General features: G+C 44.2%; 1 protein-coding gene across 2 annotated transcripts in view; it reads left to right on the top strand.

Moving 5' to 3' along the window:
* The window catches only part of Elovl6 (ELOVL fatty acid elongase 6), a 105347-nt gene that overhangs the window by 67253 nt on the left and 13419 nt on the right, over positions 1-24675 (top strand). For both annotated transcript variants that reach the window (XM_087897583.1, XM_087897582.1), the window contains exon 3: positions 8093-8224. In XM_087897583.1, the coding sequence (XP_087753709.1) occupies positions 8093-8224 (132 nt within the window). The remainder of the gene's footprint in view (positions 1-8092; positions 8225-24675) is intronic.

The raw sequence follows: 24675 nt of genomic DNA, 5'->3' as shown, positions 1-24675 counted from the left end.
GACATCCTTGATTTTAGGCACTAGAGACTTAGTTCTAACGATCTCCGCAGCAAAGTATAAGGGACTTTTGTGATTACAAAACATCAATTTTCTTTGAAGCAAACACAATTCAACCATGTCACTGAGTGAGTGCTCATTCAGGTTTCATTCGCTTTCGCCGTAAAGGACTTTTAATTAGTATTGGAAGAGCGAGGACACATGACGTTAAGAGTATTTTCTCTACATGTTTTGTTTGTGTTGATTGCGCTCAATAATGGGTTTCACCGTGGCGATGAGCGGTCGGATTTGAAAGGAACAATATTAATATCTGATTAAAAAGTTTGCCATTATTCTCCAGAGAAATAGATCCATAGCCTTTCCCCGAGTAATGGGGAGGAGACCTCCGTTGGGAACAATGTATGGGTCACTTTTCAGTTTGGTAGCTTAGGTTGTGCCACGTTTTACTCAACGTCCATTCTCACATTGTTGAGGAGCTCTTGCCTCTCTGCCCTAGAAATAGCATCTTGTGTATCTTTTTTTTTCATGGGTGATCCCCATTTTCCTACCGGAATTTTATGTCATTGAAAAAGTTAGTGAGAGGTGTATTCTCTCATCCAGTGGTTACCGTGGACGCCTGTTCTCCTGCCTTGACTTTATTTCCTAGCTTGTTTTATTTCCTAGCCATCTGGGAGGCAATAAATAAACCCTGTATGAAAACAAGGTGGCAGTAGCGACAACACCCAGGCCATCTTTCAATACTCATCCCTTGAGGATAGAGACGTACTTAACAGCCATGAATGGGTTTATGTCTGTTTACCTCGCTGTCTATGCGGCTGTCGTTTGTTTCTGTTTGGATTTAAAGCTAGGAAAATTCTGTCCAAATTGACTTAATACTGTAAATCAGTTGTTTGTTAATTTTTTTACAATCTTGGTCCCGTTGTCCATATCATATCCTTTTAATACATTCATTTCCAACTGTGATCTCTAGCTCTTAGATAAATCTAGTTGTTTGATTGGTTTTTTTTATAAGATTTCTTTATGTGTATTTTTTAAAAGATTTATTTATTTATTTATTTATTTATTTATTTATTTATTTATTTATTATGTATACAACATTCCTTCCATGTCTGAAGAGGACACCAGATCTCATTATAGATGGCTGTGAGCCACCATGTGGTTGCTGGGAATTGAACTCAGGACCTCTGGAAGAGCAGTCAGTGCTCCTAACCTCTGAGCCATCTCTCCAGCCCCTTTATGTGTATTTTTGTATGTCTGCACACTTTTATGTGCCATAATAATGTACAGATACCCAAGGATGTCAGACAGTGTCAGATCCACTGGAACTGGAGTTACAGATGGTTATAAGGCGTGCTGGAAACTGAGCCAGGTCTTCTGGAAGAGCAGTAAGGTCTCTTAACTGCTGAGCCACTTCTCTGCTCTCCAATCTGTTGTCTTTATGTCTTGAAAATCCCGGTGGCTTCTTTATCTGAAGACAAAAAAAAGCAAGCAGATTTTTATATCTTTCTTTAAAATAGTTTCTGGAAGCTTGTTGTTAACCAATGGAGGAAAGGTGAGTGGTGCCGGATTTGGGGTCTTTATGTCGTTTGTTTTGTGGGGGGGTGCACAGGTGTGTGCAGATTCACGTGCACACATACCCGTGAAACTCAGAGATCAGCTTCGGGCATCATTGGTCAGTGGCTCTCCACCTTGGTCTTTGAGTCTTGGTCTTTCTGCTAGCCTGGAGCTTATCATGTAGGCTAGTCTGGCTCACCAGAGAGCTCTGGGTGCCAGGAGGTGCCACCATAATTGGCTGTTGGGACTCTAACCTCATGCTTAGATAATTTCTGGTGTGGGGTTGTTAAAGTTTGAGAGCATCCTCTTCCCGTTCCAACCCTGTTTTCAGTTAGAACAAGGCCCCACATGTTTTTCAAAGGCAACGAGTATGAAATATGGGCTGAGGCATGGTGATGGATGATGTCCAATGCCAGGTCTGTTCCTAAGAGGGCTGGACCTTGATGGGAAGGTGCAGGTGCTGTTCTCTCCGGTTCGCTAAATGTCATTTTACTTTGGCCTACTTCAAGATAGAAAAACTGAAGTACAGAACCATGGTTTTCTCACCTTTAAAAAATACATAAGGAAAGCCTGTGACCTCTAAATTAGCACTTGAGAGGGAAGTGAGTGGGGTGGAGGTGTTTGGAAATCACACATTATTTAGGTTCTTGGGACGGAAGACACCAGATGAAAATACCCCCCCCCCCCCCTTTCAGTAGTAGCTTTGCCATTTCCGAGCCTCACAAACTTAATTTTCGGGATCTTGAGGAATGTGTTTTGTTTCTGCATGTTAAAACACTTAGCAAAACTAGTGCTGAAATTCTGATTGCTTTCATGGGGCGGAGGGGATGTTTGTTTGAAGTCTTAGAATTCTCAAAAATGTGACAGAATTCAGCCCTCCCTTTAACATTAAGAATACAACCCCAGGGCCTTTCTCAAGAAAATTTGTTTTTTATCCTCTAATCAAACCAGAAACGGCATAGACATCCAAAGCACCGTTACCTTCTTCAGTCTTTGGAGCCCCGTCTTTCCAAAAACTACTTTCTAAACCATATCAAAGCTTGAATCAGCATCTGAACTAGAGAATTCTTGGATTCCCTTGAAGTGTAAACTCTATTTTACTTTTTTTTTTGTCTTTTCTTTCCTTATTTTTCTCTTTGAGACGGGTCCTGTAACTCCCTATGTAGACCAGGCTTACTTTGAACTCACAGAGACTCTCCTGTCTCTGCCTCTCAAGCACTGGATTAAATGCACGCAACACCACCACGCCCAGCTACATAGACCCTTTTCATGCACTAAGTAATACCAAGTGAACTGGGAGGTATACAGATCTCTTCTTTTTTTTTATTCCCCTCTGTCAGGTTGGTTTTCATTTTCACAGGTGTGTGTGTGTGTTTGTGTGTGTGTGTGCGCGCGCATGACCCTTGGATACGCATGGACAGCTATAAACAAGGTCATTTAGACACAGCATGAAATACTGAGGAAGGAACTCAGACCATCTTTGCAAGGTGCTCAGTAGGAGTTAGCCTGTGTTGAAATACCACCCATGTGAAAGTTCTGGAAATCAGCCTGCTTGACTCTTGGAGGAGGCCCAGTCGCTGTCAGATTTCAATGGGAAACTAAGGAGGTGCAAGCTGAGTACTGGTTTCAGAGACATCCCACAAGTTTAAAAAAAACCAAAAACCCATTTGAATTATACAAGGTGTTCATTTATTCTAGCGAGAATAAAGGCCCACCTCGGGGAGTGATTTGGGAGATAAAGTAGTACCATAGAGAAATCCAGATCTCTAGGAATATAACTTAACTGGTTTTTCTTAGTTATAAACTAATTTCCATTAGTATCTCCTTTTATTACTGATGACGTAAATGTAAGAGACAGAGTTTCTGCTTGTTCAAAAAGAAGTCCAAGCGCAAGGGAGCAATACACATTAGTTGTGTGTGTTGCATGTTGTATGCATACATGAGTGTACAAATGTGTGTGCCCATGTCCCGGCTGCAGAGGCTAAAGGAGGTGTTATGTGTCATCCTCCTCCGTTTTTGGTTGTTGTTGTTGTTTTGTTTTTTGTTTGTTTGTTTGTATTTTGGGGTTTTTTTTGTTGTTGTTCTGAGACAGGTTTTCTCACTGAACCTGAAGCTCACAGTAACTTTCCCAGGAGACTGTCTAGCCGGGGAGCTCTTAAGACCTACTTGGCTCCGCTCAGCAATGATGGTGTGACAGGCACACAAGGCCGTGTGCTGTCAAGTCCTCTCTTTCCTTTTGACCTGTCTCCTGCTTGGTTCAGTGCCTCGGAATCAGCTGCAGTTTCGCCACCCTGCAAGAACTTGTCTAGTACCCGAGAGGAAGGCTTGTACTGTGTGATGAACATTGAGACTCATTAAGCAATGTAACTCCATGCTACCTAGTGATTACTAATTACCTGATACAAAACATTGTAGTGGCCACATTATTCCCATCCCTGGATGCCTACAGGAAAATGGAGAATTACTGGATTACTGTTGAAGCATCAGGGAGCTCACTAATCCATGCTAAACACTGAGTAGGCCAGTAACCAGTCATTGCTCAACCTGACTGTAATTGAACCTTTACCAGAGAGTTACTGGTAGGGAAGCCAAGTTTTGTTCACTGAAACTGCCCAGTTTGCCAAGCCTTCCAAACAATGGAAAAGGAATTACACTTTTTGAAGTGGGAGTTAATGCTTCAGTAGATGAGTTCTTACTGAGGGAGTCTTAAGCTTTTGACACCATATTTTCATACGAGTATGTAATGTACTTTGAATCACATCTATTCCATCGCCCCTTTGTCTTCCTCCTGCCGCCCCTCCCTTTTCTAAATGGTCCACCTTCTACTTTGGCCTTGCAGCCCTGCCCTCTGCTTCATTCCTCTGCTTCTCTCATATATGACTTTTGTATATGAGAGAAAGCGGCTTATACTTCTTCCAAATTGGCTACTTTTCCTTGTTATTAAGATACCCTGTTTCGCCCATTTGCCCTGCAAGTGTTGGAATTGAGTTGTTTATGGATGAACCCGGTTTAACTCTATAAACTCACCCAGAACATTGTTTGGATTTCTCTACAGTGGATGTCTGTAGTCTACAGGAACACATGTTGTTCCCATTGTACTTAAGCCAATGTCATTCTCGTCACTAACTGTCCGGGACTCACAGAGCCCAGAGCAGTCCATTTCTGCCTCCCAGCCTTCTTGGTATTGATTAACCACGAGCATTCTAGCTGGTCTTGACCAGTGTGTACAGTGATCGTGAGCAACTAATGCCATCAGCCTCCTTATCCTCTCTCTAGTAGGATGAGGGACTTGACCTCTCCCTGGACTCTGCCCTTCAGGTTCCTTATAATTCTCAAGTTCTGGGTCACTGTTTACCTTGGTTGAACAGATGATTTTCTCAGAGATGGTCTCATGTAGCTCAGGCTAGCCTAGAACTTGTTAAGCAGATAAAGCTGGTTTTGAAATCTAGATCCTCCTGCCTCTACTAGATGTTAGGGTTGCTTGTATGTGCCACCACGTCTTGAATTTTAGAAGTTTTGTTGTTGTGGTTGTGATTGTTGTTGTTGTTGTCCTGGCTGTCCGGGAACTCATTTTGTAGACCAGGCTGGCCTGGAACTCACTGAGATCTGCCTGCCTCTATCTCCCAAATGCTGGGATCGAAGGCGTGTATCATCAGTGCCTGACTGAGTTATGGAAGATATTTTTAAAGAAACATGTAAAAAAGACAGTTGGTCTTACAGGGACATTAGCAGTGACTTACAGAACGAAAAAAAGAAGAAGAAGAAAGAGGGAAATTTTATTCTTCCTTGGTTCTTGAGGCACATTTTCTTCTTTATGTCTAGAATGATACAACTGTATAAAGACATCATTTAATTTGGTTGGCACAAGTAATTGGGTTCATGCCTCCAAAACCAGGACCTAAATTATGTTACATGACTAGGAAATAAGGGTAAGAGATGAGAGTGATGCCTCGGTGACTAAGAGCGCTTGTTCTTGCACAAGGACCAGGTTCATTTCTCTCCTCCCATGTGACTGCTCACAACTCTCTGGAACTCCAGCTTGTGGGGGATCTAACGCCCTCTTCTGGTCTCCTCAGACACCAGCCGGTCTCAAGGTGTACGTACATATATGCAGACGAACATGCCTACACCTAAAATGAAAAGAAATCGTTTTAAAAATGAGAAGCCCTCTTCAGGGACATTTTCTTTGAGAATGTTCTCAGCGTTCTCTGAGAAACAAGGAGAGGAGTGAATGAATGTTTCACAGACCTGGGAAGTTCAACCCTTGGAGCCGGATGGTGTGGGATGGGTTCCTTGGGCTTTTCAGGGTAAAGATCTTTTCTGCTTAGTTACCTTTGCAGAGGTCACCAAAGAAAGCCTTACTTGCTATGACCAACCTCCCTTTCTCCTGTAAATTTACTGAAAAGAAACCTAAGGGCTACTTCGCCTCTGAGTCCTTTAGGTTTGTTTCTCTGACGTGGAAGTGATTCTTAAGCCTCAAGGTGAGGTGATTAGGGGATTAAGTGACAGGGCCTTTCAGCGGGATGTCTGCCCAGGGGAATTACTGAACAAATAAGCACCTTGTGGTCCCAGTCCCAGTTACCTTTATAATTAAGAAAATAAGAACTATACTGTTTGACATTACCACTGCCTGCTTTACAGTAGGTTTTGATTTCTTTTTTTTCTTTTCTTTCTTCCTTCCTTCCTTTTTTTTCTTTTTTTTTTTTTTTGCAAGTCATTGCTAAAGCCTGGGCTCTGTATGTTTTCTATTTCTTAGTTTCATATCAATATAGAAAGAGTGTGTCTCATTCTGTGTGTTCTAACACCATACCCTGGGCAGACACCAGAGCCCAAATACACTCACGTGTATTTATGGGTGAAGATAGCTCTTGAAAGATTGCCAAGTTATATTTTTTTTCATAAATTATCTTTTTGGGGGTGGGGCTTTGCTTTTGAGGCCAAAAAGAAAAAAAGTTTGCTGGAGGAGGAAACCGTGCCATAACCCATACGCTTGTCTTTAGTGTCCCCACTGCTCCTTCCTGCAGTTGGCTGAGGACCCATAGGTTCTCTTCGCTTCAAACTTGGAAAGCACAAAGTCATTCATTCAGCACACATTCACGCTGAACCTGCTTCGTGCCGGCACTGTGCGTCCCAACAAGCTCTTGCCATGGTAGCACGGTAGTGTTAGAACTACCGTACATGGTGTTTATTTATGGGTCAACTCCTGGGATCATAGCTTTATCAGGTGGGACTCGGCGTGCTTGTAAGCCCCAGTGTTTCTTGGCTACAGGCTAATGCTCCAGCAGTCAGGGAAATAATCGCTGGAGTGCCGTGTGTGCTACGTCCTTCAGCGTACTTTGATTTTCATGGTGTCTTTCCGCTTTATCTCCTCAACCATTTCGCCGCTGCTCCACTCGCGTGGCGGACACCCATACTAAGGGACAAGTTTCTATCTCTGGAAGTATGCTTAAATGTTTAATGTTTCTACAAGGCCTATGTAGTCCCCACCCGACCCCACCCCTCCCTTCTCTCATTCTTTCTCTTTCTCTGTGTGCTTTGGCGTGATTAAACTGTGTGTACAGTAACATAGCAGCCGTGGGCGGGACTTGGAGGAGTCCTGTATTATCTTGCTGATGTATTTCTAACAGCAGTTGCCTCTCTGTGAGCAAGAGAAGCTCACAGTAGCTCCAACAGGGGCCACCCTCTCATACTGTTTTAATGCAGGTTCCTTTGGAAAATACTTTAAATGGGAAATGTTTGACGTTTTTCAGTGTATAAAGGGTTTCTCCATGTTTGCGGGGGAGGAGGAGGATGAGCCCCTCTCCCCCTCATCCCTTTTGTCCCCCGCTGTCCTTTCCCTACTTGTTTACTTTGGTTGTTTCCTGGGGTGTTTTGAAACAAATCTAGGACACCCTATTCATAAATATATCTCAGTGTGAATCCGTATAGACAAAGAGCTTTAAAATTCTTCCAACACCTGCTTTTTTACACTAGTTTCTTCAGATAAGAACCTTTTTTTCCTTTTACATACTTCCAGGGGACCGCTGTGTCCCTCCAGATGGTTTTAATTTTATCAACACCAGATTTTCAGCCATGTTGAAAGAGATGTGTTCAGTTGTCTTGCAGATCTTATATCAGAGATTCGTTAAATTCAGTTTTATGTACGTATCTCACCGTTTAGCTTTTTTTAATATATTAACATTGAACGTTAATGCTTACGTTTGACCAACGCCACAGTTCTGTTTTAAATTCATTTCCCTAGAAAGGATAAAGTTAATTCCTCTAGTGAAAAGGTCGCTTTTGTAGCTCGGAACCACTACGTTGAAATTTTTGATCCTGGGGCCTGAAAAGAGCATCTGTCTGCACTGAATGCTGCTCACTGTGTCAGGTTGGCAGCCAGAGGATGATGCTACCAGCAGAACACTTCTCCAGGCGGATTAATGTTTCCCCAGAGTGGGCCATCTACTCCAGAAAATGTCCCTAGCACAGACAGGGCAGCTGCTGTGAAAAGGGGCTTCAGGACTCCCATCTCACGAGGCTTGGTCCCTTTCTTTCTTTACAGGAAGAAATCCTTCCTGTTTTCTGCACTGTACGCGGCCTTTATATTTGGTGGTCGGCATCTGATGAACAAAAGAGCGAAGTTCGAACTGCGGAAGCCGCTCGTGCTCTGGTCGCTGACTCTTGCCGTCTTCAGGTAGGTCGTGTTCTTTCCTTCAGCTACCCGTTTCGTTGGAGGAAGGAAGCCTTGCATTTTACTTTATGTCTGACACCACGAAGCTTAAGTTGTATGAGAGAAATGCTCCGTTTCAGTCACATTGGCCCTGGTGCGCTCAGTCTTCTATTGGGTGAGGTCCAGGACTTTCTTTTTTCCTCATTCAGTAATCCCAGTCCTCAGTAGACACCATCCACCAACTATGTTATTCTTGTTACATACATGTAAGTGGAAGGCGAAGTGCAAAGACACACCAATAAGTTGTTAAATGCACTGGAGAGCAGAACTGGCTGTCATGGTTGTGCTTAATCTAAAAATGACAGTGAGACATAAGACCAAGCAAGCCCTGGGCATGAGTCTGCGGCTGCATCGTTAGAGCAGAGAGCATTGTGGCCCTGCATCCTCCAAAGTCCCCTCCACGTTATTCCCTGCACTTCCAGGCATATGTTAGTGCCGCCGGTTCTTCTTGTGTGCCTGGCAGAACTCAACACCGAGGCTGTGGAAATGGTCCCTGGTGCCTCCAGAGATGCCAGTCAACCTGCAAGTAGGCACACTCCTTCGGAAGCTTTGAGAAACATTTCCAGTTTTTAATATTTGGTGATGCAGGCCATCCCAAGGCTGTGCGAGTTCAGGCAGGTGCCGGGATTCACCTCCAGCAGTCACGAAGTCACTTGATCTATTTGTGATTTGCTATTTGTGATTTGCTTTTCAAATCCAGCAAAGTTTGTGACTGGGTTTAGGAGAGAGTTGGCCAGAAGCAGGACAGAGGGGACGCAAGACAAAATATACCGTCTTACGACTATCCCTTTATATTTTTTGAATGATACACTAGCATTGCTAGCACTAAGGAGAGACGGCGATCTCATTAAAAGCCTCATTAGTCACCTAAAGCTTTATTAGGATCACTCATGAAAGATTTTCCCGTGGCGTTGCAGGGGTTGCACATTCCATTCCACTGACTGCCTGTCCGTGACACCCTCATTACCATGGCTCTACTTTTTATCTCACTGGACTGGCGGGAGAGGAGTGCAGGGATTTGAAGGGCTTGGGCTTGGGTCTGTCGCTGACGACTTCCAGTCCCTTTCCAGCTAATGTGTGATTCTCTAAAAGGAAGCCTCGCTTTCTTTCCCCTTTGTACCTACACTGCCAGTTCACCGTGCATGCCCAACCTGAAGATTTTTTTTTTTATGATGGCAGGAGGGCATCATATCCATATTCTAAAGAGGACTTTTAGAAAAGTCGGGTTTTCAATATTCCCCCAAACCTTGTAAGCCATAAATCAGATTAAAGAACAGCGACACTCCATGCACCCAGGAGCCTGCTTAATACTCTACACCTGTCTTCCCCCTTAGCCCCCAATGACTTGGAAATAATCCAGGCTGAAGCAGTTCTCTGAGAGCTGAAAGGCCAAGGCTCTTTTCAAAGAATGAACACAGTAGTACCATTTCCTCACCTACGTTTATGGTAATTTTTTTTTCTTTGTTAAATCTTCAGATTTTGCCAGGCAGGAGTGGTGACCATCTTAAGTCCCAGCACTCGGGAGACAGGCAGGTGGACTTCTGTGAGTTCCCTATCAGTCTGGTCTACAGAGCGAGTTCCAGGACAGCTAGGACAGTTACACAGGGAATCGTTGTCTAAAAAAACTTCAAAACAACAAAAAGAAACTGCAGATCTTTCTAGATGACTTGTTTCCTTTTTATACTTTGTTTATAAAAACCTGGACCAAAACAAGGTCTGTGTATTTTCATTGAAACCGCCATATTTCCTTACCCTCTCCCCTCTTTCCTCTCTTTTCCTCTTTAATGCATCCTTTAAGGAAATCCTATCTTGCCCTCTGTAGACTTTATCCCACAGAATTTTCCCTAGACTGGGTTTGTTGATTTTACTCTTTCACACTCTGCATGTCTTATAGGTTGATAGTTATAACTCAAAGGTTGATTAGACTCATATTTAATATTTCACAGAACTTCTGTAAAGAATTTTACCTTCACAGTGTCTTAGGTTTCTATTGCTGTGACGAGACACCACAACCGCAGCAGCTCTTATAAAGGAAAACATTTAATTGGGGCTGTCTCTGCATTGTCAAGGCGGGAAGCATGGCAGCGAGCCCATAGGCAGGTGTGGTGCTGGAGGGGTAACTGACAGTTCTACATCCAGATCGGCAGGCAGAAGGAAGAGAGAGCGAGCCGCTGGATCTGACTTGAGCATCTGAAACCTCAAAGCCCACACCCCCAGTGACACACTTTCACCCCTACAAGGCCACACTTCCTAATAGTGCCACTCCTTATGTGCCTATGGGTCCATTTCCATTCAAAACACCACAACTAGTAACGTGAAGTGCATGTATTTTCTTGTATCTTGATATGGTATGGTTCTAAAAGCAAAACAAGATACCGTGAGGTATGTTTAAAAAAAATGTTGCTGAGTAATGTGCATACCAAGTTTCTTCATTGGCAATAACATCTGTATATCATTTGTTAATAAATTTAAATATTTATAAAACTGTTTGAAGAGATACTAGAAGAAACTTACGTCTTGGGGAGGACAAATGAGAGCCCAGTTTTAGCAAATCTGGTGATTTAGAAATTTAAACTTTTTTTTTCTGTGATGCATTATCTAATTCAGAACAAAGCAAATTTTGCCCTTCTTCTCCTTCTCCTTCTCCTTCTCCTTCTCCTTCTCCTTCTCCTTCTCCTTCTCCTTCTCCTTCTTCTTCTTCTTCTTCTCCTCTTCCTCCTCCTCCTCCTCTTCCTTCTGATTGAATGTATAAAAGTTTCCTTTGTAGAATCAAATTTTTTTTCTCACGCTCCATTCCTGAAGCCCGAAACAGTCAGGATGAGAGAGAGCAGCCTAACCTGACACATGTGGGCTGTTTCAGAGGTTGAGTCACAGACTGATACCCAACCTCTGCTCTAAGATAAATAGGAAATATTTTTGTTTCATAAATAGCCAAATAAATGATGGAGTATAAAAACCCAGTGCTTCCTAGAAGCCAGAAAGCCCACTGCCCTTGAAAAGCTCATTCTCTGTTTATCTAGCCAGCCCAGTTCTTCTGGCTTTCTGCCTGCAGGAAGGACACCTGCTGGCGTTTTCATAACCAAGACAACAGCATCGTGTCTGAAGAATAACTCGCTTTGTTTACTTAGAGCCCAAGTAGGTGTCTTAATATCCCTTTTCTAAAATTAGTCAAGGAAATTAAGGACGGCGATACGCTAACAACTGCTTCACGTCTCTTTGTAAAAGGGCTAAGACATACCGAGTCTACAAACAAAGGCGTTTTGAATGTTTCCGAGAAAGTAGTTATTAGATTAAATAAGTAAATTCACAGTGTGTTCTTGTGGTAGATTATGTGATTTGATTTGATTTTTTTTTAAAAAGCCCTAGAATGGGAGAGATTTCCCAGCTGCTATAGGAGGTGTTTCCCGAGGAGAATTCAGGAAGGCGTCGCCTGCTCTGCAGACGGCATACGGGCTCCGATCAGTGTGGACGGTCGCCGCCTTGTGATGGGCACTGACCTGCGGGTCACTCTCCTGTTGAGGACCCGGATGCACAGAGACTCGGCCAAGCTGCAGGGCCGTGTCTTCACAGAGAGCTGCTTCCAGTTATAGCCTCTCTCCCCCAGGAATTACAGGCTTTCAACCTTTGCTTCCCTATCACTGAGAACGCTAGCCGGTAGTGGTGGTTGTTGTTATTTTTACTTAGCTATCTGGTAGCTTTTTAAAATTTAATTTCTAGCTTTACAAGTACTTTCCCATTCATGAAAACAGAAAATAATGAAAAGCAAAAAGAAGGCAAACACATAACAACGCTTTTACCCATAGATATTTACTCTTAATATTTTGATGAATGCTCTTCCAATAATTTGACATTAGGCTTGAGATGTTTTCGGTCACAGCTTAAAGTCTCTGTGACAGAATATTTGAATTTAGACAATGGCATGACTTGCACGCCGATATAAGACAGCCAGCGTGACTCTCCAGGTGCCTCCCCTCTCACCGAGAGGATCGGGTGTGAGTCACTAACGCCGTAGGGCTTCTCAGGCTGAACTGAAGAGTAGCATGCTTTTTCAAAAGGAGATTATGTGGTAGCGTAGTATGGATTTACAGCCACATCATTTGTTAGCGATTGTTTCGGAATTAAGATTAAGCAAGGGATTATGCTGCCTGTAAATTTTCTGTGTTAACTCAAATCTGTAAAGGATCTTGTTGGCGAGGGTTTTGCTTGGTGTGTGTGTGTGTCTGTGTGTGTGTGTGTGTGTGTGTGTGTGAAGAATTTGAATTTCTTCTGAAGCCCATCACTCTGAAGGCATGAATTTTTGTGAAACTGAATAATTCCATAATCTGAAATGTACCAGATGAGATGGACATCCATTACTAACTGAAGCGACTGCCGTTATCTGTCGATTGGCAGAAGAAAAGCGTGGGCGGATGCTAGATACTCCTATTGAGATTCCTCTTAGCAGCAGCTCTGAGCCTCCTTCTTCCAGTAGCCCACGCGTCCTCAGGGTATGGACGCAAGTAGACCGTTCCGCAGTGTAGGAACATTGCTGGTTCACACTGGTTCTCCTGTTACGTCACAAAAAGATCCTCCTCCTGGACACAGTCCCTTTCCTGTCTGAGATGATATTTGTGGGCCACTGAGCCTGTCCTTAACAACTCTTTCCTGAAAGCTTTCAGCCTGTTTTCTCTGCATTTCCAAATAGTCAGTGCCTGACTGGGGTGACGCTGTGGTATTGATAGGTTCAATGCTTGACTGAGGTGATGCTGTGGTATTGATGGGTTCAGTGCTTGACTGAGGTGATGCTGTGGTATTGATGGGTTCAGTGCTTGACTGGGGTGACGCTGTGGTATTGATAGGTTCAGTGCCTGGCTGGGGCGACGCTGTGGTATCGATAGGTTCAGTGCTTGACTGGGGCGATGCTTTGTTATCGATAAGTTCCTGGGTCTCATTTGTCTTGATTCTGACCTGGGAAGCATGAAGTTATTTTCCCCTTGCGACTAGCAGTTCTTTCTGTCAGTACTACCATCAGATGGATTTGCTTAGTTAATTGTGAGCTCTCTTAGGAATTTATTGCCTACTCTTTGCAGAAAATTCACAAGTGGAAATTGGTGCAGGTTCTCTGATGCCCCTTTAGTCTCACTTATGACTAAATTATTACACTTGTCTGAGGCTGTGATATCCAAAAAAACACCACTGAATTCATTGCCATTTCAGATAGTTCTCATAGTTTTTAGAGTCCTGGATTCAGACTTCCATGTGTGTAATGAAAGTGATTGAATTTTTTGAGACGATTTCACTTGCCTGCACAATGCCCGTTCCTAATATAATAAAGTATCATTTATAGTGATGCCGTGGTGTACAGAGAAGTTTCCTTCTCCTCACCCACATCTTGCAGAGGTGAAAGCGTGTGTCTGCATCAGAGGGCCTGCTCAGGTGACTGAAGTAGGTGGGAGAGGTTGTGCATTGATGCCAAGTATTTGTAGTAACTAACATAGGTCTAGAGTAGACATCGTCGGCTCATCCTAATAGTACCACTAATGATATGAAGACATTAGAATCATCATGAGTCATTCAGAGTCATCTTATGTAAGATGCAGTGTTTGGGTTCTCTGAAAGCATGTAGCTTCAAATTAATCCATATACTAGCTTGATTAGTATTGAGAGCAGTGCTTCAGAACACGAGGGAGACGAACTAGGAAATCCATCTAACAGGCCGGCCCTTTCCCAGGCTTGGATGACTCTGGAGGTTCCACTGACCTGCTGGTTCTTGCCACCTCACACATACTTTGTGAGACCAAACTCATCTTTCATCACACCCAGGAGTAAAGGAATCGCGCTTGAGTGTTTTCTAACCTTCCCGTTGACACCCAGAGTGGAAATATGAATAGAGGGCGCCCTGCTTTTGAAAATGTTCTAGTACTCCATACAGCCTAACCCCCCTACTCCACACACACACACACACACACACACACACACACACACACACACACAATTTTTTATCAGTGGGAAAACATGATCTCAAGAGGTTCAGAAAATTTAACAGTAAAATCTAATCCAACTATTCTGTTACACGGGTCTGTCTAACCGGTTTAGTTACCGGCTGCAGACTGATCCACTATGTGTTCTGCTTTGGTGGTTTTTGTTTTTGTTTTTGTTTTTTTTTTCAACAACAGGGTTTTGTATGTGTTGTCCAGGCTGGCCTGCTCAGCCTCCTGGTTACTGAGATTATGGATGGGAACTACTGTCATCATTTTTGGCCCTATAACATTTTTAGAAGACAACAAATCAAGTTGAGTGACTTGATCCTCTTCAAATATCATGAATATTCGGTTACTGTTAGCCCCATAACATTGGGCCAGCAATAATAGATTGAGGACTAGGAGGATTTGCCATATTCATGATCTTAAATTGCAAGCAAGACTTTCCTGGTATTATCTATAGCTCGCTTGCTCTGCCACTGACAGTTGGTCCGTCTGCTCAAAAGCTCTCGCTGACCAAGGATCTGGGTCAACAGACGTTAATTCGCAGCTGTAGTCTTGGTTCTCTGCTCAGATCTCCCGAAAGGCACAGGCTCTTGGGTCCGTTTCAACTCAGAAGTTGAACATCAGCCTCCCATTTCTGAGAGCTGCTGTAACGTGAAATGCCTGTGTTCCCATCCTCCCGTCTCGGGGTCAATCATTAAGCTGTCTGAGCTTGTTCTCACCGCTGACTTTTCCTCTTTGACCATTTTGTCCTAAATTGAGGATAGGAAGTAACTACCGATGGACGTTTGCTAGGAAAGAGGGGAAAGTGACTAGCAATAAAATAGACTAGCATGGGTATTTCCACGGGGGGGGGGGGGGGAGTGATTGGCCAGAGTTCTAGCTCACAAACTGGGCTGTATCTCTGCAAGAAATTCCTCGTGTTTCCTCGCAGTTGTTGCATTCTGCTTTTTGATTAATTTGGACTCCCAGAAAGTCCATTAGCTGCTGCACCCAAAGGAGCACCTCGTGTTGGCTTCCACTTAAGGAAATTCCATTCGTAGTTCCATTGGCCCCTCTGATGGAGAACACTTTAAGGTCTTCGAAGTTTCCAAACGCATCATGGCTTGGGTCGTCTCAGCCTGGCATGTACTCCCTTTGATCCAAAGGTCAGAGACCCGATAGCAACCAAATGGCTTCTAATTACCGACCAACCCTAAAATGAGCAACCCTTAGGGGCTGGAAAGCTGACTCAGCAATTCATAGCACTTGCTTTGCAGAGGACCTAGGTTCATTTCCCACACCGACATTCCTCAGCTCTGCTGTCTCTGCCGTCTTCTGGCCTCTGCGGGCACTGTACGCATTGTACGCATGTGCTGCGCATAGGTCCACATGGGTCCATACACATAACTAAGACGTTTTTAAAACCGTCTTTTGAGAAAGCAAAGCCACCAGACATCTTACTCGATTAGAAGCATTTTGTAGTGAAAAAACCACATGGAAAGCTTTTCAAAAATTATTTCTTCCTTCATCCCACTCACCCAGAGTTGGAAGGTATTGTTTCTTCATGCATATCCATGGCCGTAGCCAAGGGTAGTGGTCCATGCCTGTCCCTCCAACGCCGGGCAGAGAGGCAGGGGCTTGGAGAGTTAGTTCTAGGTCACCTTGGGCAACACAGGGGTACCCTGTCTCAAAAAAATCCTAAAATTAAATAAAAATAGATGTGGTTAAGTAACTGTGCGAACACCGTGAGTGTCCTTGCTGTGGCATTAGTGACAGGTGCACAGTAAGAAACCCGTTCGGATAATTTTTGCAGAATCGGGAGTGTTGTCAGCAGCTGGCTTGGGACTGTTCCCGGAGTCCTTTATTGTTCCGTTTTGGATCAAATCCAACCGTGGGGAAAAAAAAATCACTTTGGCACTGCCACGTTTTCAGGCTGTTTGGATGACTCTAATCTTCCAGTGGAGGGTTTGGGGAGGACGTGGACCTGAGTGGAGGTGCACGCAAGGTGAGCACATTTTACGTAACATTTCTGCGGAAACCTTTCCCCCGCCTGGGTCAGTGCACTGCTGAGAGCAGCCATCATGGCAGCGCAGGAGCCGAGGGAGGAGGACGCACCCTGTGTTGAATGGGAAGGGTTTGCTGTTGCAGAATTTGTTGCACCCTACTGAAAGCGAACAGGGTTCCTCTCTTGAAAACAGAAGAATTAGCAGGTTTTCCTCAAAAGTCTCTAACAACCAATTTTTATTTTTTTTTACAGTATCTGTCAAGTTCTGTATCCGCACCAGCCTACAAAGAGTATACTACGTTTGTAATCTCTAGTTATGGCAGGCACGTTCTTTCAATGGTCAGAAATTGGTCAGAACCAATCAAACATTTCTGAACTCTTGGCAGCTCCAGATCAATTTCCCCGTAGGAATAAAAGCCAGACAGGGTTCGTCAGAAACACATAGATCTATGTCCATATAACTCTGGGTTTGAAAGCATGATTTTAAATGCAGCAAGTCTATATGAACAGTAATTTTCCCTCTTAAAGGGGCTCTTCATTTGGAAGTGTGGCCCTGATGGTGACATGGGAAGCATTGCTCTGGTTCACCAGCTGCGACTGTTGCAGGGGGCCAGGAGTGAGTAGCGCAGTAACGTAGCGTCGTGCCGGGGCTTGAGAGCTGGTAGCAGGAGGCTTGCAGGTTTGAGGACAGCCTGGGCTAAACACCAAGCAAGGCAGGCTGGTAGTGTGACTCAGGTCACTAGCCCACCTGCGTAGCCCAGCCCCAGCCCCGTTCCCACCCAGTCTGCACTGAAGACTCGTCACTTGCCTCATCAACAGAATTTCTAAGGTGACAATGGAAGACAGGGAGAAACGTCGGGTGTTGCTCCTTAAGACACTGTTATAAGCTCAGTCTGGACAATTGTCTCTTGAGTATAGTTTATGTATGGGGACACATTTCATCAGATGTTATGCATGAGCCACAGCACATTACTATATATCGGAATATTTCAGAACGTCGGGATTCGTGTTCCTATGTAAGAACTGACAGAATGGGAAGAAACGTCCCCATGGACATGCACACAGGCAGCATGGTCTGACTTGAAAGTGCCATTAACTCCGTTCCACATTCTTTAGATAATTGGAAGGCCAGAGTTTGTAAAAGGGCTAAACCCGAGAGAGTAACCCAGTTACAGAGGCCTATAGAGCTGGGATATAGTTCACTGGTAGAGTACTGTGGAGAGAAAATGAGTGCGGAAGACAATAGAGAGAGGGTTTCTCAAGCTCTGGCTTCGGGGCGTTTTACTTACAAGCATCTGAATGTTAATTCAAAATGAAAAGTTTTCTGGGTCCTCCCCTCAAGCTGTTGCCTTGAAGCCTCTGGAGGCAGAGCCTAAAAATCTGCATTAAAAATGGTTTATTGTAAGTCACAATTCCATGTAATTGGAGGGGCTGACATGACCCATTCCTCACCCTCGATGTCTCCTTTCCACAGCCAGGGGCTGCAAGACATGTGGAGCCAAGAGACCCCGTGTGGCCTGCTGCTCTAGAAAAATCTGACTGGGACTCTGCCCCACTTGGCACCTTATCTGTATTTATAAGCCTGCTAGTCATGGGCTGACCTCTGTACAGCCATTTTCCCCACCTCTGTGGACTATGAGCTGGATGCTTTCACCTGAGATAAACTTTGATTTAGGGGGTGGCTCTTCTTAAGTCCGCCTCCCAGTTGGCCCAGTGCCATCTTGGCAAAGCCAGGAGAGAGAGGCAACCTTGGAACGTGTCTGTTCCTTCAGGTGTCTTCCTGAGTCGGACTCCCCCCCCCCCCAAAAAAAAAAGTTGTGTGTGATCTGATGACTCTTCTGCCCTGTTTCCTATCAGCCCATGTTTTCTTTCACTGGTAGTTCATCTTGCCTCAAACTCATTGCTTTAAAGAGCTTTGCTAAAAAATGTTTTTAGTTGGCTAACAAGTCCTCCCTATGATTAATCGGTAGCAAGTAAATTAGTAATTAAGTTGGTTCCTCTTTATCTCAGTACTGCATCACGGTCCACAGTGTTGCTGAGGCCATGGCTTTAGCCTCTTCTTCCTCGCTGCATCAGACCCTTGACAATGTTTTCAAGCTTTCTTCCATGTCTGTCATTGCCGTTCCAGCTCCCAGCATCCCTTTGGGAAGGAGAGAGCTAGCCCTTTCTAAATGTTCTTACTTACCCTGTTATGTAATAGCACGAAGAAATGTTCTTTACTCAGAACGCACAGTTGTGTATGGTAACAATGTTGAGGTCTTTCTCCATGTGATAGCCCAAAGTATAAAGCATATCATATTCCTGTCCTGCTTAACGCCAGTCAGTGCCTCTACACTGCTATCGGGTAAATGATTTTTATCGTTGATAATGATCGTGTCTTATAAAATCCACAAATCACTGCAAGCTATGACCATCCCTGGATCTTATTCCCACCCCAGCACAACCAGCCTTCCGAGCCTTGGACTGGAATGCCCAACTGCTATGATCCTTGTCTGCCCAGTGTGTTCGTATCAAGGCTGTGGCAGGACAGGCTGATGCTCTGTGAATCCAGTATCAGCTCACCTGTCACCTCTTTGGTTTCCCATCTCAGTAGGTTACCTTCCCCCACTCACTAATCACTATCAGTGCTAAGATACTTAAGTACAACGTGAAATCATTGAGTCACTTCTGTGTGCTAGATGGCCCAGCAGAATATAGACTTGGTAAAAACAGATTTCTTCTCTTTCTCTGTTTTCTTAATCAAAGAACACTAAAGAGAACCTTGCATATAGTAAGTGTAGAGGAAGTTTTTTATAAGAATCAACGCAGATAGACATAATCTAACTAATTAAACCAGTTTTCAAGGGGGTTATCTGTGCTCCCTAGCTTGGTTCAAATGGGGCGCTAAGTCTTGTGTGACCATTTAGTTAAGATTAACTAGTTACAGTATTTACATCTAACTGCCTGGAAAGAGAAAGCTTCATTAGTTTGAGATTTTCGTTGTTGTTGGAGGGCTTGTGGGTAATGACGGAGTATGTCCGTCCCACAAACTTGATCTAGCTATCGTAACAATTATAGAGACAGTTCTATCCTTAGCCATTCTCAGCCCACGACATCCACACCAGTGTTTCTCTTCATCAGCACCCATCTTGAATTCTTCACATTTGCCCATCGACTGATCTGAATCATAGACTGAAGTGCACAGTCATTATCTAGCAATTTCTTCCAAGATCCTCTTGCAGGAGGCCGGCTACTACATGGTCTCGGTTTCTCTAATTGACTTGGCTGTGTGCTGTCGAGCTCGCTGACTTGTGGCCCTTGCAGGAGGCAGGCTGTGACATGGTACTCAGTTTCTCGAATTTAAAGGCCCTTTTCCAGTTTTCCAGAGCTTCTGCTTTGGGGGGAGCAGTATGGTGAAGCAGGGAGAGACTGTCTGTTCTCTCAGTCACTTTGATGTGTATCAAGTATGTTTGAATAGCTGTGCACCCAGATGTAGGGCTTTTTTATCTTGCAGAATTGAAACTTTCCATGAAAAGATAATTGTCCATTTCTACTCCCCCCTCCTTCAGCTCTCACCATTTTCTTCTGTCTATACATGTTTGACTTATTATAAGCTGAGTCATACCGAATTTGTCTTTTTGTCGTGGGCTGATTTCACTTTTCACGGGATCCCTCACTGTTTGTCCATGCTATAGTTGATGACAATTCCCTTCTGAGGCTCACTGGTCCATCATTTGAATGTGCCACGTTTTGTTTACCCATCCATCCACTGACAGACACTTGGGTTTCTCCCACCTCTTGTCTGTTATGTATATTGTTGCTGGAACATGTGTGTGAAAATAAGTTATGGTTTTATTTTTAGTTCTTGTGGATAAACTGCATACCATGGGGTAAGACTGATGAATTGTGTGGTCATGTGTTTTCAACTTTTAGGGGGACTGCCATACTATCTTCTTAGTGTAGTCTGAGGCTGCTTGTTCGTCCCCGGCTACTCAGACTATGAAATAACTTAGCCTCTCCTTCCATTTTACGTCTCATCCGTCAGCACCCAAGGGGTCTCGGCTCCCTCCCTTCTTTGCAGCACTGCTTGCTCTCTGATAGTAACCACACTAATCATCAAAAATGAGATGCCTTGAAGGAGGCGACACCTCTGGGATGAGGCGGGTAGAATCCTGGGCCAGGCTGCAGTCTGAGGTACCAACTGTCGGGCCCCTGTAGGCCTCCCCTCACTAAAGAGGTAAAGTGCCCACTGATGCCCCCCAGGAAAGGTACCCAAGTTGCTACGTCTAGACTCCGGCAGTAGCTATGGAGGAGTCACTCCGTGACAGGAAAAGACACATTGCTATTTAGGTTCACAAGTGAATGAATATTTTACAGATCATGCACCTAGTAAAAAATAATGATAGTGTAATATAAAAATAATTATTATAATCTGGGAGAAAGCAAAACTGAACTCTTCTCAATGAAGAGTGCAGCCTACCACCCAGAGAGCATTAATGCCGAATATTTGTGGAATAATATGGTCATCTAATAACATCACCTTCCTTGATAGGCCTGGTGACACTAATGATTCAGTTATGTGACAATTCAGACAGTGACAATTTCCGAAGGAATTAATGCACTGTTTTAAAGGGTGATCAAGATCTGATGATTGTGCCCAAAGGAAGAAACTGGATATGGGAAGGAGCAGAATCTTACTGCCTTGTGATTTCTTCCCTTCCTCGGAGCTGTCCTGAGAGGTCCTGGAAGACGGCATCCCCAGCCCATTCGTTTAAGGCTGTGAGAAGCTGAGGACCACGGTGACCTTCCTTCACTCTCTCCTCCTCTTCCTCCTCCCGGAGTAGCTGAAGTAGGCTGCACATGATGTCCTGTAGCTGGCTTCAGGAGCTTTCCCCCGTGAGGTTGTCATCAATTATCCCTCGGAGGAGTTCGGGCGACTCCCGCAGCTGTGTAAGCCAGCAAAGCCTCTAAAGTCGTGCCGATGGAGCAAGACTATTAGTCTTGGCACTGGAATTAATTAGTGTTCTCGTAATCTGCTCATATTCCAAACATGATGAGTTTTCCGGAGGAGCTAAGTTTTCTGGAGCAGCAAGGTGACGCGCCATTTTTGTAGGGAGGTATGTTTGGCTTCAGTGTTCGTCTTCCCGGCAGCCTCATTGCATTTTGGGTTCTCTCTAGTTCATGTGAGTCCTGGGGGTTTTCTAGCATCCGGTCACTAAGGTTCTGGTTTTTGTTGTTGTTCTCATTGTGAAATCCAGACACTTGTATATTGTTCTTCCCATGTGAAATCGAAAATCTCCTGAGGCCTGGGTGAGCCCTGTCAGGAATGTATTAGGTGGAATGTATCAGTGGTTGAGTGAAGAATGTAACTCAAACAGAAAACACACCCACCATGAGACGCGGCCTTGTCTTCAAAGTCAAGAAGGGTTCTTACCTGGATATCTGTAGGTCATAAATGGGTGCATGGTTCCTTCCATTGGTTGCTGATGTAGCTTCATTCACAGATTCATGGGACCAGGAGGGCAGACAAGTGGTATCTTGGACTGGAATGTCTAGAGCATCTTCTTAGCCAAGAACTCAGACTAATAGTCGTTCCCAAGACTACGGGCTAGACTCCTTGGTGTGAGTTGTGTCCCGGGCATCGAAACCATTTTAGGGCGTGCAGAAGGTTTTCTCTTCAGTCACACCGACAGCCACTCCCCTCACGACAGCCTGGTGAGTTTTCAGAAGAAGCTGCAAGCTAAGCTGTAGACTAGAGTATCTGCTGCTTGGGAACTTTCCGGAAGTCCTGAGGCTAGCCCCAGACCCTCTTGCTGCCTGTGTCCGTGCCTACAAAATAGAGATGCCAGTGCCTCATGAAGCTAGGGGATTGCATCACCTGGGGGCTCAGTGAAGTTCCTCAAATGGGAGACATCCTGAGATGCTCGCAGAATCAAGTTTGAGCCAGCCAGACCCGAAGCTGGCACTGTGAGGTCTGAGGGTGAGGCTGGCACAGGCACTGTCCTTATTGGTCCTGAGGGAACTGAAGCCACCCACCGCTTGTGCTGGGCAGATAGAAATCCATGTGACTCGCAGTGAAGTGTAACAGTAACTCTGGTAGTGGAAGATCCTGCTGTGTTAGGAAAACCTGTGATTGATCCTCAACGAAGGTGTCAGCTTCTACAGCCACACGTCCTGTTCCCCATGGCAGCTGCTAATGGAGAGCCATCGTGGTGCTGGTGCACTAGTAATTATTTTAATTTCTCCTTGCCTCTTCTCTTCCCCTTTTGACAAAAGCTGTTTTTTCGTTTTTTTTTTTTTTTTTTTTTTTAATAAAGTTAGTCATGCATACTTGGCCCTGGAGTGTCAGTACCTTGCCAGGCAGGTTCTTGGAACAAGTGGGTCATTTCCAACATTAATTTAAGCAATGTTCATCCCTTAAGACTTCCTTTTTACTTGAAAAAAAAATTGCTTATATTTACAAGTTATGGGAACTGAGCTGATTGATCAGAAGACGAGTCTGAGTGAGCCCATCCTCTCGGACATAATCAGAGCAACTGTGCGAGGCAGGAGCTCCTTGGCTTATCAAAGGGGTATTGTGAGCGGAGACGGCAGCTGTGCACTGCACACCCACCATAGTGCATGCCTCCCAGGGCACACTGTGAGCGAGCTGTCTACGTACAAAGCCTCTCTGTACTCTTATACTTCCCCCACCAGCTGTCTCCTGCAGGACACCTCCAGGACTAGCGGCCGCCATACTCCGGCGTGTATCGTTTACGTAGCCTGGCATCACCTTATCATCTGTGCTTAGCGGTCACTTTTCGTTGTCATTACAAATGAAAATCAGCTAGAAGCTGTCTCGTGATTCCAGTGTTACATGTCTGCTTTTCCTCCTTGCTTTAAACTGGGCTCACCGTTTACACCCAATGTTCCTTCCATCTGTCTTCAGTTCTAATTATTCCTTTCCGTTGTCTCGTGAGATTGTTGCTCGTCAGGAAGACGGTAGTGTCTGAGTAACAGAACTTCAAAGGTAGAATCCCAAGGATTAAATTATGAAGTGGGTATTAGCAAAGAGAGCTTAATTATACAGAGAAATCTATTGCTTTGTATGTTACTTAATAAATAATAAAAACTGGTTTTAAATTAGAATAAAACTGCTAAAGTTAGTTTTCTAGTAACTTCTGGGAGAAGAGGGTTCTGTGGTTGTATTGCTACTAGGGTCACCGAGTCCAAATACATGTGTCGTGTCAATTAATGCTTCACATGATGGACAGTTTTAGCCTCTTGAGCCACTGTATTTGGCTTTCCACATTTCCACATTTCCACAAGAAGTGTCCGGTATATTATTTTCAAAGTAAAAATAAATGAGTCAAGAGACTGGAGAGACGGCTCAGTGGTGACCATCACTGTCTCGTTCACAGGACCCAGGTTGGATTCCCAGCCTCCACATGGTGGCTCACAACCATTTTTAACTCCAGTTCCAGGGGAATCCAACAGCCTCTTCTGGCATCCATGGCCACTGCAGGCCAATAGCACACGAGCTAAACATTCACCCATATAAAATAATACATCATACTAAACACTCATTTGTATAAAATAATAGGAAAAATACACATTAAAACATAAAACCTATAAAAATACTTCTCAGTAGTGAAAGCTAAAGAAAAACTATGTAATTATACACTTTGCAAAGCAGAGAGACAGAGTAAGTGGTCAGAGAGCTCAGATTAGCTGCTGGCCTGGTGGACAGAAACAGTCTGTCCTTTGGCTTGCTGTGTTGCTGTTGAAAACGGTGTCATCAAGGCTAACGTATGACATTCTCTACTGAGTGTGGAAGGGCTCAGACTGTGAGCTGCATGTCATCAGTAGAGACGTTAGGGGCATGGATGCCCTGATTCTGTACCATATGTGTAGCCTGCATCCTGTCCTAAGTGTGAATGCATTACAGTGGATGCTGGGTGCTGCTGGCTGCTTTGTGGGGTTTGTTTTTGTTTGTTTCATTTGTTTTATCCTGTTCTGGGATCATTGGGTGTGTTTGCCCTACTCTCAGTCTAAGAACAATGTCAGCTTAGATTTCGTTAACAGAAGTTTTTCTGTCCGTGGCCTCTCCTGAGTTTCTAAAGGGCTCAGCCGTTGCCATGTTGTAACTACGGACAAAATCCCAGACACTGATGCTGTAATAGAAGCATTATTAAAACAATTTCATTTCCCAATCGTGGAAGTGATTCTACCTTTGGTGCAGATCTTGGGGGTAGTTGGTAGTTCACTAAGAGCCTTAGGGACCATGTTAGAATTCTAAATACCATACGGCTATGCCAAGACCAATAAGGAAATGCTGTGAAAGAGGTTTTCAGAAATGGATTAACTGAATGTACTCATTACACAAGACCCTTCTTAAGGTAGAGTTCTGAAATTCTTAATTATTACTCAAATATTCTGTTCAGATATTTAGGTGATAACAGAATTGAGAGGTCAGAATAGCACCTTAGTCAATATTAAGTAGGTAG

This window comes from Myodes glareolus, chromosome 17 (genome assembly GCF_982192425.1).
Source record: "Myodes glareolus chromosome 17, mMyoGla1.1, whole genome shotgun sequence".
NCBI lineage: Eukaryota > Metazoa > Chordata > Mammalia > Rodentia > Cricetidae > Myodes > Myodes glareolus.
Note: the sequence above shows the minus strand (reverse complement) of the source record. Positions and strands in the feature narration are given on the sequence as shown.